The sequence below is a fragment of the Acomys russatus genome, chromosome 8 (assembly GCF_903995435.1).
Source record: "Acomys russatus chromosome 8, mAcoRus1.1, whole genome shotgun sequence".
Classification (NCBI taxonomy): Eukaryota; Metazoa; Chordata; class Mammalia; order Rodentia; family Muridae; genus Acomys; species Acomys russatus.
In genome coordinates this window covers 75,157,507-75,173,092 of record NC_067144.1, presented here as the reverse complement: position 1 = coordinate 75,173,092, position 15,586 = coordinate 75,157,507, and the positions used below count along the sequence as shown (strand labels likewise).

Here is a 15,586-nt window from a genome sequence, read left to right as displayed (position 1 = left end):
CTGTCTGCCCCTCCCCACTGTGATGGACAGTCTGCCCCTCCCCACTATGATGGGCTGTCTGCCCCTCCCCACTATGATGGACTGTCTGTTCCTCCCCACTATGATGGACTGTCTACCCCTCCCCACTATGATGGACTGTCTGCCCCTCCCCACTGTGATGGACAATCTGCCCCTCCCCACTATGATGGGCTGTCTGCCCCTCCCCACTATGATGGGCTGTCTGCCCCTCCCCACTATGATGGACTGTCTTCCCCTCCCCACTATGACAGGCTGTCTGTCCCTCCCCACTATGATGGACTGTTTGCCCTTCCCCACTGTGATGGACAGTCTGCCCCTCCCCACTATGATGGGCTGTCTGCCCCTCCCCACTATGATGGACTGTCTGTTCCTCCCCACTATGATGGACTGTCTACCCCTCCCCACTATGATGGACTGTCTGCCCCTCCCCACTATGATGGACTGTCTGCCCCTCCCCACTATGATGGACTGTCTGCCCCTCCCCACTGTGATGGACAATCTGCCCCTCCCCACTATGATGGACAATCTGCCCCTCCCCACTATGATGGGCTGTCTGCCCCTCCCCACTATGATGGACTGTCTTCCCCTCCCCACTATGACAGGCTGTCTGTCCCTCCCCACTATGATGGACTGTTTGCCCTTCCCCACTGTGATGGATTGTCTGCCCCTCCCCACTATGATGGACAGTCTGCCCCTCCCCACTATGATGGACTGTCTGCCCCTCCCCACTGTGATGGACTGTCTGCTCCTCCCCACTATGACAGGCTGTCTGCCCCTCCCCACTGATGGATTGTCTGCCCCTCCCCACTATGATGGGCTGTCTGCCCCTCCCCACTATAATGGGCTGTCTGCCCCTCCCCACTATGATGGACTGTCTTCCCCTCCCCACTATGACAGGCTGTCTGTCCCTCCCCACTATGATGGACTGTTTGCCCTTCCCCACTGTGATGGACAGTCTGCCCCTCCCCACTATGATGGACTGTCTTCCCCTCCCCACTATGACAGGCTGTCTGCCCCTCCCACTATGATGGACTGTTTGCCCCTCCCCACTATGATGGACAGCCTGCCCCTCCCCACTATGATGGACAGCCTGCCCCTCCCCACTATGATGGACTGTCTACCCCTCCCCACTATGATGGACTGTCTGTCCCTCCCCACTATGATGGACTGTCTGCCCCTCCCCACTATGATGGATTGTCTGCCCCTTCCCACTATGATGGACTGTCTTCCAACTCCCCACTATAATAAACTGTCCCCCCATACTCTGATGGGGTGTCTGCCTGTCCCTATTATGATGGACTGTCTGCCCCTCCCCACTCTAGTGGACTGTCTGCCCCTCCCCACTATGATAGACTGTCTACCCCTCTCCACTGTAGTTTTCTATTTTCCCATAATTTCTCGTCAGTAATAACTGACGAGACAACTCACAATGCACCCCCTGAAAACAGTTGGTCTTGTCTGCCTCTCTGGAGCCCATCATTAAACGAAGGCCATGCGGTCAGTCAGTCAGTTAGGCATATCCACACAGGTCACCATACAACACTACATGAGGTTGGATCCAGGATTGTGGTCACTTTCTTCTTGGATATGTCATGTACAAAACAGGTGCTGACAGATTCAATCCTTGGACACATCTTCCATCCTCTGGAAACAGGGCCTGGTCTGCTGGCACATAAGGAGCTTCACTCCATTGCCAGATTCAAAGCAGCAGAGTCCGTGAGGGCGACTTGCATTCTCATGTCTCTTGTTTGAGACCCTTACTGGTTCACCCTTTCACTTAAGAACTCAAATAGAGCAGTGACGATTATGTATTTGGCAAATGTTGGTTTTCTGTTAGAATAATAGCAAAAATAACTCATAAAAACCTGTGCATGACTGTGGATCCAGCAACAGGTCTGTAGTTTTGTTTGTTTGTTTTGACATTCTATCTGTGATTTTATTAGGATTAAATGTTGCGTTTGGGGATGTAAGAAATAAGCTTGAGTAAGCACCTTTGCAGGCCTGCACTCAGCTGGTCAGAGCTCTAGCTGCTCCTTCAGAGAACCCAGGTTCACTTCCCAGGACCCTCTTGCTACTTCAAACTGTCTATGACTACAGTTCTCGGGCATTCAGTGCCCTCTTCTGGCCTGTTTAAGCACTTGCCGTGCACACGGTATAGACATACATGCAGGCAAAGCATCCATGTGCATTACACTTTAAATATGTTTAATTGTCCTTATGACTCAGAGCATCTCCATGGACTCCCTAGGAACTCTTCCTTGGTGTCACAGCCTGGATAGTCCAAGCCCCTCCCCCCACCCCTCCTCTGCCCTTCCCCCAAACCCCAGCCCCTCCTGCAGCCCCCCAATCTCTTTTCCAAATGAACAGAGAGGCTGTGACTTCCCAAGAGGTAAGATGTTTATACTTTCAGACCTGAGAGAACTCAGATGACCTGGGGTAGCTGGTCAGGGGTGTGCGTGCTTCTGTGTGTGTGTGTCTGTGTGTGTCTGTGTGTGTGTGCGCGCACGTGTGTGCGTGTGTGTGTTGATCTGATGATACTGAATGGGACTCAATCTGGTGACAACCTGGTTGACATTTGAATCATTATAAATGTAGACAGCTGCTCTTCTCCAGCTTTCTCTCTTTTTCTTTGCAAGGTGGAAAGAGTGAGTGAGCTTATCCAAAATGTGAAGGTTGTTGTTCGATTCTGAGCTTGGTCTAGTCTCTCAGCTGGAGAGTGGAATAATTTGAAAGTCATTAACCAGAGTGAGAAGTATTATCTCAAACACTACTTTTATAAGTGTCTTAATAATTAACTGATAATGGGAGGGGGTGAAGGAAGGCCAGGTTCCAGCATTTACCCACTTCAACAGTACAAAAACACCCCCACTATGGCCAGTGTCAAATTAAGGAGGTCACATCCCTGTCACTGTGCCTAGAGTCAGACAGGGAGATGCCCGTTCACACTCCCTGGCCAGGGGCTGCAGCAACCCTGGATGGCTGGATCTTTTAGAAAGTAGGTCAGAAGATGCTGCAAACACAGCACAAGAAGACAGACTCGCTGAGAGGTGGCGGAGCTGCGGTGGAGCCCTGTGGCTAATGAGCAAAGCTTAGAAACCAGTTTCTCTTGATGTAAAACAGCACCTGCCTTAATGAGTAAATTTGGAGGAAAGCACACAGCCTTGGCCAAAGACTTCCTGGCCTGGATTTGCTCCGAGGCTAGCAGTTTTCTCACAGCCTCTCTCTCTCTCTCTCTCTCTCTCTCTCTCTCTCTCTCTCTCTCTCTCTCTCTCTCTCTCTCTCTCTCTGTGGCGCGGATCTCTGTTAAGTGACCCCATCCATTTGTGATGCTTCAGGAATCATGGCAGAGAGTGTAACTGCACTGACATGCTGTCATCTCTCAGTGCCCAGGATTGTGACAAGAGAAAAGGTCGCCTTGCCTTCAAACATCAGCATTGCAAAGAAGCCACAGCAATGGCTCATTAAAATAAATGGGTCCTTTTGACCACTCTGAGCAGGATAGGAAACCGTAGCCCGGCTGAATGTTTCTGACTGAGCACGGGCTTCAGCCCCATCCTAATGGGACTCTCACCTAAAAGAGAAATATGCCTGGAGGTGAGGAACATCCATGGCCGGACAGTGCCAGTGAGTCAGGGTCTCATCCTGCTTGGTTTGTTGAAATGTTTCTCCGGCACGGTGTGCACTAAAGCTTGTCCCAGCCTAAGAAGGAAAATGCAGAGGTCTGCAAGGTGGAGCTGCACGTCAGAGCCTTTGCTGGCAAGCCCAGGGACCTGAGTTTGATTCCTGGGATCCACAGAGGGGAAGGAGGGGGCCACCCCTTGTCAGTTGTCCTCTGACTTCCACATATGTGCCATGATGGGCACACAGACACACACATGCATACACACACACACACACACACACACACACACACACATAGACATGAATGTACCCCCACCCGCACACATGCACATATGCACGCATGCACGTGAAGACAGGAGCCCTGAACTCACACTTAACTCTAAATACTGACACTGGAAGCAAACCTTGGCTAATTCCTCAAAGAAAACCTCCATTTTCATGCCTATCCCGCCTCCATTTACAGATACTATATAACGGCTATAGATCTGAGACACGTAAGACCATAAAGCACAGAAGCTGCATGGAAGGGGTTGTGCTAGACGACAAAGGGACAGAATCCCCAAGCGTACTGCAGTATGAGGGACTCTTTAAAGGGCCCAGAAGGCTAGAATGGGGACAATATTACGGTCCCACTCGTAAGTATCCAGGAAAGACACAGAAGAGTGAAATTTAGTGTCAGGGTTAGCAAGGGCACTTGTAGCCACACATGATGCCCCCAGTTCAACCCCAATGACTTACATGGTAGAAAGAGAGAATTCACAAGTTATTGCTGACACACACACATACACACACACACTGGGCACACAAAATAAACATATAAAAGCTAATAAAATTTTCAAGTGGAATATAAGTCACTAGACCTTAGGCAGAAGGATGCTTTCTAGGATGATGTGAGTGCTAGTTAGACATGTATAGGGCACACAATCAATCGTTCAACTCTGTAAAATCTATTTCAGGTTGTACATTACATGTGCATTTAACAGTACATACGATACCTGTATGTGTAATTAGTGTTGTGTATGCACTGGGTAACATACACATGCGTGTTGAGTGGAGCAAACCTCCTCCGAGTTCATGTCCCATTGAAAGCTCAGGCTATGGATCTTTGTGGAAACACTCACTGCAGGTGTCACGTAGGTCACCGGAGAGGAGGCTACGCTGCAGCGGACCCTTGTCTTCGCTAGCGATGTCTTCAAAGACCCAAAGCTGTTTGACGAGAGGCCAAAGGTTCATGAGTCTTAGAGGAACACAAATTCAAAGTTTTACCTTAGAAACGATGGAGGAGGGTCTTTCTCTCTGGGTCTGAAGAAATGGGGAGGAGGCTGTGGAGAACATGTGGATTTGGCTTTGGTAGTTTTAAAAGATTTCTGGTCCCTCTGCAGATATCACATCACTTTCCCATGTTTTAAAAGATGCCTCCATTAATTGACTTATTTTTGTCAAGATGTTTCAGAATCGCATCCGTTATTTCTGTTAGCTTGGGTCACTATGGCTCCAACTCTCACTCACATGGGCTGCTATGTACTTGTGGAGTGAGAGCTCATGACCACCTTTTCCTGACAGAATGCCAACAGCGCAGGAGCAAGGTCACACCCTTCCAAGGTGTATTTGTGTTTGCTCTCTACTGAATTCCCCGAACCTGCTATCAAAGGAAGGTCGTCCGCATGTTAACCCTCTAGCATGAGTTTATGGCAGTATAGTCCACTTGGAGGAGTGACAGACTCTCAGAGGAGGTGCCTTTTCTCTGCCTGTAGAGCAAGTCAAGATTGTTTGTACCTTTTGCCATTTGGGGATTTGATTTGACTTTTTGCTTCTCGTTTGCTCTAAAGATGAAGAGCTGTGAGGCACCTGGGTCAGGAAGTCTGACGCCTAACTCTGCCTCTCAGATAATCAAAGCGCCAACACCGTAACAACTCCCAGATAACTGAAGTGTCGGTTCGTACCGCTTGTAGCTTTCCAGGATTCGTTTTGGTTTTGACCCATGTTCCCCCTCTAATTTTCCTATAACTTTGGAGTGAATTCAGGAAAATATGTTTTAAAATAGGAAGCCAGAACCCCAGGTTGTCAACATAGTTGAGAGTGGGTGTTGTGTCACTCATCGCCAAGGACAGAAACCTACAGATTAAGTTTGAGTACAAGAAAGGAAATGCAAAGTGTCGTGAATGAAGTTCGTCTTCTTTTTCATTTTTATTTTTTCAGTAAGCTGAGAATGAGCCTCTGTTGTAAGTTATGGGAGGAGGGTAGGTTTGAGGTCCCTATGGAAAGATTTGATAGTGATTTGCAAAGTTTGTCACAGGTGAGAGCCAGGAAGGATGTAAGAAGTAATTAGCAGGGCTGATGTAAATTGGCAAGTAAGGCCCATCGGTCCACAGTCCCATCCCTCCCCTTGTGTGCCCTCACCTTCCCCACCACCCTCGCCCTGCGGCTGAAGAACCATCATTAGCCTGTGTGCCCTGGTGACATAGGTCCCCTCCCCCCATCCCCCCACCCCCATACCCCCCACCATCCACCCGCTGTTCCCTGACTCACATCCGGTCCCAACAGGCCTGGAAAGGAACAGCAGCCCCTGGAACAAGAACCTGCAACCCAGTTTCTTCCCTGGGCCCAGTTAGTCAAGCTTCGTATGCCCACTTTGTTTTTGTTGCTCCTCTTGGTTCCTGCCCGGCAGTTTCTTGAGCAAATCTTATTTCAGAGAAGTGTCTCCGTACACGTCACTCAAGCTATGATGGTGGGAGAGTCCTGAGTGCAAGTTCACTGAGCAAGGCCTGTCTTCTTTGTTTTTTTTTAGTTCCGGCCATGATAACCTCTTACCCCAACACCACCCTGGCCACTCAGGGTCAAAAGAAGGAGATGAGCTGCACTGCGCATGGGGAGAAGCCCATCATTGTCCGCTGGGAGAAGGAGGACAGGATCATTAACCCGGAAATGGCCCGCTACCTGGTGTCCACCAAGGAGGTGGGAGAAGAAGTGATCTCCACTCTGCAGGTAAAAACGTGGCAGAAGGGCACAGGGGGCCAGCTGGGATTGTCAGTCAGCCCCCTCACACAGTGTGTGCATGGCAGAAGGGTGCAGGGGACCACTGGGACAGTCAGCCAGCCCCCTCACACAGTTGTGTGCATGGCTGTGATGAACTGTGAATATCTTGTTGGAATTTCCTCATGACACTCCGTCTCTCTGCCCATCTACTTGGGCAAGGTCACTGAGTGACCTTCAGAAATGAGGTCTAACAGCCACTGTCCACATGAAGCTTCTCATGACAGTTATCCTCATGGTGTGTGCAGTGTGCATGTTCAGCTTTCTACAAAAACAGCAAGAACATCGAGACAAAAAAAAATTACTACAATAAAACTACTTTTTTGACAGCTAGAGAGAGAGCTCAGCAGTTAAGAGCAAGCACCCACTGCCTTCCCAGAGGCCCTGAGTTCAGTTCCCAGCTCCAACATTAGGCGGCTCACAGCCACCTGGAACTCTAGCTCTAGGGGGTTCCATCACCTTCTCCCGGTCTCCATGGGCTCATGCACACATGTACACATGACCTCACACATGCACATGCAACTGAAAATAAAGTAAAAATTTTGATTGTTGGTTGTGAACCTAGCCTTTAATGGCTGAGCCATCTCTCCAGCCCTACAATAATTTTTTTTTAAAGAAAAACATCTTGCTTCTTTGGAGAAATCCAGTGTAGAGAATATTGTGTCGTTAATGCAGAAGCACAGGAGTCAGGTGGCCGCACGTCTGTCCAGCCCTCCTCCAGCACCGTGGGGGACGGACTGGGCAATGCTTTTGTAATGAGAAGGGGCTGGTACGGGAGGGCACACATAGGGGAAACGTAAAGCTGCATCCTTGGAACAGACAGTGGCTCTGTCTCCATGGTGCAACCTGGAACCTCTGTGGTACAGCATGCTAGCAAGGTCCCAAGGACATTGGCTGTAGAGCCCTGCCTTAGTTTCCATAGATACCAGATGTGAGGACGACGTAATCACTTATGCAGATGCCATAGACTTTGCCTATAACATGTCACCCACACACTTGAGCCCACACTGTGGTGCTCAGAATAGCAAATACAGTGTGTGGAGCTGGTACACTGACTGTTTAGGAAATTCTGAGGAGAAACAGTGTGCTCAGAAGTGGTGCAGCTACACCTGTGGGAACAGTGTTAGGTTCCGGGGGGGTGGGGCTGCTACCTTCATAAATGTTTTTTATGTGTGGGTCTTTAAAATTATACCCCTCAGGAAAAGGAAGAAGTGTGTACAGGATGGGGCCTGGCCACAGCAGCAGCGCGTGTAAACTGCACATGCAGTCCAGTGACAGACAGCCCTCTTATATGCTCACAATTGCAAGGAAGTAGTTTCCCCTTAGATGGTATAGGTGTGTGTGTGTGAATTTGTGTAAATGCATGCATTATGTGTGCCAATGCATGTCAGTACGTGTCGGTTTGTGGGTGAGTTTGTCTCTATCGGTGTGTCTGTATGTGAGAGTGTATATGTTGAGGGTAAGTCTGTTGAGTTTGGGCATGAGTGTGTGAGCTTGTGTGTGCATCTGTGAGAGTGGATAGGTATGTGTGCATCTGTTTGTGTCTAAGTGTACCTCTCTGGGTGACTGTGTAAATGTGAATGTGTGTGTATCTCTGTACGTCTCTGTGTGTCTCTGTGTGTACTATTTGTCTGTGTGTGTGTGTGTCCATGTGCATGAATGGGGAGCTGTGTGTGAGGGTATCTCTGTGTGTATTATGTGTGACCGGGAATGTGTGTGTGTGTGTGTGTGTGTCCATGGATGTGTTGTTTGTGTCTATGTTCATGTGTGAGCATGGATGTGCCTGTGTCTGTGTGAAGACTGTATGTCCATGTATGTGTGTATCTGCGTGTCAGTGTAGAAGCAGGAATGTTTATGTGTGTCTCTCTCTGTGTCTGTGGGGGGTGTGTGTGTGTGTGAGTGTGTGTGTGTGTGTGTCCATGTTTGTAAGTAGTACTGACTGAGTTCTCGGAATGACAGAAAGGTTAAAGGCTGTTTTCCCACCGGAAGCCATGTCTGTTGATGCCCAGCTTAAGCTAGTAACTGATGTGGCTGCTTTTCTGCTTTGGTCGCAGATTTTGCCAACAGTGAGAGAAGATTCTGGGTTCTTCTCCTGCCATGCTATCAATTCTTATGGGGAGGACCGTGGGATAATCCAGCTCACAGTGCAAGGTAGGGTGGACACAGCAGAAGGAGGTGTGTGATCTCGGGCAGCTGGGAACAGTTTGATTTTTTTCAGGAAATTCTGGATTTGTAGGAAACTGGTATAAATCTGGACTTTATCAGAGGCTGTGATTATGCCAGAGTGAATCCCTGAACCGTGGGGAGCAATGCCCTTGTGAGAGCTAGGGCGGGTGAGAGGCCAGCACCCCAGGCTGTGCGGCCAAGCTGGGCTGGTGCTTCCCGCTCCCGGGAGCTTGTGTACTAGAGGAAGTCCTGTGTCTGGGGACATGTGTGCTGATGTCAGAGCAGTGACACCTACATTCTGCAGGTCTGGCCTTGTACCACACAGGTTATAAACAGAATCTCTTGGAGAAGTGGGGCAATGCCTTCTATCTAATCAGAAAAAAAAATTTACTAACAAATGCTTCAAACGCCTTAATACCCACAGAGGCCTGCAAGCTGTAGCCAGGTCTTCCCTTAGAGCTTATGCCCAGGCTTGGTTTGTACTCACCCTGGTCTTTCTGTTAATGGCACAGAACCTCCAGACCCTCCCGAGATTGAGATCAAAGATGTCAAAGCACGCACAATCACGCTCAGGTGGACCATGGGGTTTGACGGCAACAGCCCCATCACAGGCTACGACATCGAATGCAAGAATAAATCAGGTGAGCCTTCCACTCCCTCCCCCTGCTGTGTCTCCACCTCGCTCACCTGCCATCTTCCTCGTTTCCTCATTCTATGTCCACAGCTCCTCTGCATAGTCACGAATCTCAGAAGGTTCTTTCCATCCGGTCCATTCCTTGCATGAGTGTGTCCAGGTTCCTTTCTGTGTCCACGTTTGGCCCTTTCTTAATGACCTGGCTGGAGTTCAGTCTTGAGCCCCACTGGCCCTGGTAGGCATTCCTGCCACCACCTCAGGCGCGACTGTGCGTACCAACAGAAACAGGCTTCTGTTATGGTCTTTCCCAGCCACTGGCCTGCTTTAACCTTCCTCTCCTTCAGAGAGGTGACTGCCTCAGAGTGCAAGCCTGCCTCTCCCATCCTGAGCCCTGGGCTCCAGCCATGCCAGTGTCCGCCAGATGTGGCAGACAGTAAGCTTATGCAGAATGAGGAAGGCTCATCTTCCTGTAAGGGACAGTGGCTCTACAACAGGCCCCTGGAAATGTCCCGGGACAGGCCACGGAACAGTCAGTCAGTCCATAGCCCACACACACAACTGACCCAGATATCTGCACTGTGACAGCCACTCACTGGGCCTTCTCCAGAGGCCTCCAGCCCCCTTGGGATCATATTGTCTCCCTAGATGGAGAGAGAAAAACACCACTGTGGCATCTGGTCAGAATTTTACTATTTCTTATAGGTGATGTGAGGTGGGAGAGCCCCCTGAATGGCAAGGGTTAATAATACAACTCTTCAGAGGCACAAGACCGTTCTCTCTTGAGCAGAGCTGTAGCCACAAATCAACCTCAGGACAGCTAGGGAAAGCAGTTCCAGCAGGAGAGATGCCTCACCAGCCGTGTGCCAGGGAGAGAGAATCAGAAATTGGTGAAGGCGAATTTACAGAAGCAAGGGGTCAGGAAAATCAGGGTTTGGAGACTCAGAGAAGGTGCCATGTGTGGATCAGTGGTTTAAGGATCGTGTCTAGGATAGCCGGATTGGGGCACACATAAGAACAAGGGGTGGCTCAGCTCACTGGTCTCAGAGTTGCGGATGGCAGTGGTGCATGCAGGAAGTCTTGGGAAGTCCTCTGAGGTGGGCGGTGCAGCTCCAAGTCACAGTGTCCCTAGGGAAAGTAGTGGAGCAGCATCCAGGGCTCAGAGCTGAGACACACTTGGCCTAGGGCCAGCTGGGAGAAAGGATGGCTTTGATGCTGGCTTTAAAGAAACGAGTCAGAGTGCAGCTCAGAAGTGAGAGGCCTGCAATATAGCTCTTTAAGGAAACAGTGAAGCCAGACAGAGACTTGCCTGGAAAGGAGCAGTAGTGATGAGAGCCAGCAGAGATGCAGGTGGGCATGGAGTCACTCAACAGGAGCCAGGTAGCACCGGGGCGCCTCACCTTCCCACAGGCTGAGCACCGGCTGCCTGTGTTCCTGTGACAGGAACACACAGCAACCTCCCACTGAGGAATAGGCCAGGTTTCTGCCACCTTCAAGGAGGGTCCCTCCCTGCAGACTGCTGGCATCCACCCAGACCAACAATAGGGAGCATTGAGATACAGCTCACCCTGGCCCTCTGCTGGCCTGAGCATCACCTTGCTATTCCTCTGTCTCTCTTCTGTTAACCTCCTCTGTGAAAGAAAAGACCATTGTAGAGGCCAAGGCTTCCTCTGGCAGGAAGACTGGACCACAGGACCCTCTGCTCCTCCTTAGTGCTCCTTTACCATGGCAGGGCCTGTGCACATCTATGTGTATTAACTGCTGTACCTATTTGTGCATGTCACCCAGTCACCTGGCCTGGAAGCTGGTTGGGCTCCCTCGGCCTGCTAGGTCTATTTGCACGATGCCCATTGTTTTGAATACCTGATGGGCAGTGCACATTGAATGGATGTTTAGTGTGTCCTTAAGACCAAAGTACACTTAAAATGCCTCACTCATTGTCAGACACACAGTTAACAGCCGACAAGTACAGCCTTTTGTGTTGCTCAAACATGCATGAAAATGGTTGACGTGATGCAGGTCCCCAAAAGCTACTCTTGATGGGATTTCTCACCATCTAAGAACTCTCAGTGTGTACCCCCATCCCCCACCCCCACCCCCATCCCTCATCCCCCACCTCCTATCCCCCACCCCCACCTCCATCCCCCATCACGTACCTTGCAAGTTTTTCAGAGTCAAGCTCTGTTTTTCTTCTTTCTCCAGGTCCCTAGACTTGGTACATTGTCTAGTGTGCATAGATGTGAAAGGAGCATTTCTTGTGTTTAATTTACATACTTCAGCCTTAGAGTAGAAACCCCTGGAAGGCTGGAGGGAGGGAGGGAGAGAGGGAGGGAGGAAGGGAGGGAGGGAGGGAGGGAGGGAGGGAGGGGGAAAAAAGGCAGGAGAAGCTTCGCTCTTTGTGAGTAGAGGCTGCACTCAGTTCTGTAAACTGGCTGTCAGCATCTTTGTGAGTTGTGTCCTTCCTGAGTAACATCTAGGTGTGTAAACCTCATTAGCACAACCTAGAAACAGACGCAATTTCTGAACTGAGTTCACAGAGAGCCTGTCCTTCAGGCTATAGCTCCTCCCTGACCAGCCTTCCCCCTTCTCTACCCGTGCTCCTGTAATTCTCAGTTAACATCTATTTTCTACCGTCCATTTGAAGCGCCCTTGTGTCCTGTCTCTGGCCAGTCCTTCACGGTGTCTCTGCGCTCCAGCATTCCTGACATCCATGCTAGTCTCATACTAAATGTTCACTGAACCCTGGCTCTCCACTCATTTGGAGCAGTGCCATCATCTTGCGAAGGAACTTTTCATCTACTTTTTAAAAATTTTCTACAAAAGCCACATCCCACCAGTGCAAAACAAAAACAAAAACGAAAATCCACCCTTCCTGTTCTTGACAAAGAGGCTTCTTGCCAGTGCATCGGCCGAGGCTGGATCAATCCAGGCCAGGAAGTAGAAGCTCACCAGATGTGCAGGGCCCACTCTGCCCTGGCTGCCTGGGACTCTTCACCCACACAGGGCTTCCAAAGCCCATCAGTCACCGCTTGGCCAAGTGGACCTCCTTCTGTGACGTGAAGATGCACAAGTGTCCTTGGCTTTCTGCTCACCAAAGTAATAATGATATTAAAAAGCCCATGTCCATATCTACTTCTGACCACCCGCTCTGTAAAAACCCAGAACAACGCCACAGGTGTCAAGCGCATAGGTGGGCGGGTGCCTCCCCACCCTATGCCTTATTACATTTGATCCCTCCTCTCCCGTCACTTGCCCCAACGCCTTTCTCTTCCAGGCCTGCTCTCTTGGCCCCTTTCCTCTCCTTCCACTTCCCAGAGCATGGAGAACTTCAGCACCTTGGTCAGTGCACAGCAGCCTGGTGGGCAGCGGCTCTCTGTGGTCAGTCCTCCGACAAAAGGCTACATCTGGGCCCAAGACACAATCTCCCTCTAGCAACTTCTTAGGGACTACTATCCCAGAGAGATGTTTTCCAGTGTCTCTGTGCCAGCGTATTGGTCCTAGTCTTCCTTTCAGCTCCCTCCTGATCTTCAAGCCTTTTTTGTTCTTCTGTTTCTAGAAGTTTCAGCCTCACCTCCGACCCCACCCGACCCCCATCCCCACCCCACTTCCACCCCCACCCTACCCCACCCCCATCCCCACCCCACCCCACCCCCCACCCCCATCCCCGTGCTCATTCTGGTCTCTGGCCTTTAATTGCATCTCTTTAGGCCAAGCCCACAGTTTTACTCTTGTCCCTAGTGACCTGTCACCCTCTAGAGTCAGGCATCTGACCTAAAGCTGAACCCACTCATGTATAAATTTGCTTCCCAGTCCACGGGGGCGGGGCTTATCCGCAGTTGTGAAGCCAGCAGCAGGGGGCGGGTCTTATCTGCAGTGGTGAAGCCAGCAGTGGACTTCCCTCTTCTCCACCAACCACTTGGAGTATGACGCTTTCCAGTAGATGCTTCTAGTACGTGCTTGCTGAGCTAGGCCACAGTCTGGTCCAGCAAACATGCAGCGTTACAATTGTCTTCGGCCAGAGTTGCCTTCTTTTGTATATGACAAAACTACGTGGGCATCATCCCTCCCCACCAGTAAGTAAAGGCAAGCCAAGACCTTGCGGGGACATTATTGGGGTGTCACAGCCCTGAAGCAGATGACTGGTACTACCATCTCATAAGATGTCCAGGAGAGCATGTGGAGGTCAAAGGCTGTGGGAGAAGGATCTTGAGGCTGAGGTAACACCATTGAGGTCAAATAGAACTCCCAGTTTTCACAATCTGTATGTAGATTGGGTCCCTAGACTTTCACAGTGAAAAAGCAAACACTGGTTTGGCAGTCCTGAGAATTCAATCAAATGAGACAGTTGTCCCAAACTCTCATAATGACCAGAACAGTAAAGATTTCTACCACAAATGTCCATCCATAATCACAGTAACCCCGAAACTGAGATTCAACAAGTTTGGAAGGACAGAAACCAATAGGCCCATCAGTATCCCCACAGACTCGAGAGCCACAGGAACAAGCGCCTGTGTTTATGACGGCGCTCAGGCCAGTGCTCTAAACGAAGAGCGTTGTTACGGGTTAAAATGCAAATATAGTCACCCAGATCTAGCCAATGGTCAGAACATTCTCCACAGTTGAATGGAGACTGGGATATGACTTTCTCACATACTCTGGTGCCTCACATTTGACCATGTCCCCTGGAGGAGGGAGACCTAGTGGCACTCAGAGGAAGGACAGCAGGTTACTAAGAAGAGACTTGATACCCTATGAGCATATACAGGGCGAGGTAATCCCCCTCAGGAACAGTCATAGGGGAGGGGAATAAGGGGAAATGGGAAGGAGGGAAGAATGGGAGGATACAAGGGATGGGATAACCATTGAGATGTAACAAGAATAAATTAATTAAAAATGCAAATATAACTGGGAAGGCTGTAGCACAGCCCAAGTCAACATCCTTGGAGGACACAGACTGCAAAGTGTGGCTGCAAAACCAACCAGGTCTGAGGGTTCAAGCCTGGGTGAGGGAGTGTATGGGGACAGCTGGAGAAGCAGGCATTAGCATTTCCGTGGAAACATCTTCACTTCCTCTTGGACCAATGTCTGGAGAGATGTTTTCTACAGGAAAATGGTAAATTCTACCCAGGTGGGGGAGCTTCCCAGTCACACTGGAAGGTTGTTTTGCAAGTAGACCCCCTACAGGGGCTCAGGCTGGGGCAAAGGAACCCACTGCTAGTGAGGGAGTACTGAGTGCTCAGTGTGCCTAGTGAGGGAGTGCTGAGTGCTCAGTGTGCTCAGACATTCATCCCTGCGGTGATGTTTTCTGTGACGTGGGACATGGAAGGCTGGAAGAAGAAGCAGGCAGTGGATATTCAATTGCTTTCCAGGCTCTCAGTCTTGTCCACATCTCTGCAGTGAAAAAGGTTCTGTTCCATTGGTCCTTGCAACCAGAAACTTTCATCTAATCTTAATAGAGCCTTCAGCCATCCTTCCTCCCGTGCTTCTTTGTATATTAAAATGCTGGTTGTTCCTCCCTGCATCAAACATCTTCCTCAGGAGACCTGGTGCTCTTCTCTCTCTCTCTCTCTCTCTCTCTCTCTCTCTCTCTCTCTCTCTCTCTCTCTCTCTCTCTCTCTCTCTCTCTCTCTCTCTCTTTCTCTCTCTCTCTCTCTCTGTCTCTCTCTGACAGGCCCCTCATTGGACATCACTTTATTGAAATAAAACTTCCCCATCAATTCTTCATCCTCGGTCAAATCTCACACTTCAGCCTTTGGCCATGGTCTCTCTATGTCGCAGTACACCCTATCTTCAGTTTTCCCAACCCAGAAGATACTTATAATTTGCACTCTGATAGGGATGACCCCATTTCCATTACGTGTTATTACCCAAGAATAAGAACCTTACAAGCAGTGTGAATCCATGCGTTTTTGGGTTTTTTTTTCCAAGTCTTGCTTTAACTTAGAACGAGGCAGCCACCTTATGCTCATTACTACTGTGACAGTGGAGTTGGCGCTCAAGGCACAAGGGTCTATGGGCTTGCCATCCGTTCACTTACCTACTTATTATGCCTTTACTGTGTCCTTGCTGCAGCCAGGCACTCAATGAGCATTGACAATGAATACTGCATGGCAAATG

The 15,586-nt window shown here is 49.9% G+C and overlaps 1 protein-coding gene and 1 pseudogene across 1 annotated transcript in view; both read left to right on the top strand.

The window, feature by feature from the left end:
- The window catches only part of LOC127192954 (40S ribosomal protein S19-like), an 877,505-nt pseudogene that overhangs the window by 684,853 nt on the left and 177,066 nt on the right, over positions 1–15,586 (top strand).
- Dscam (DS cell adhesion molecule) overlaps positions 1–15,586 on the top strand; it is a 574,658-nt gene that overhangs the window by 424,763 nt on the left and 134,309 nt on the right. Inside the window, exons 13-15 of the mRNA XM_051150389.1 lie at positions 6,428–6,624; positions 8,727–8,823; positions 9,351–9,479. Of these exons, the coding sequence (XP_051006346.1) occupies positions 6,428–6,624; positions 8,727–8,823; positions 9,351–9,479 (423 nt within the window). The remainder of the gene's footprint in view (positions 1–6,427; positions 6,625–8,726; positions 8,824–9,350; positions 9,480–15,586) is intronic.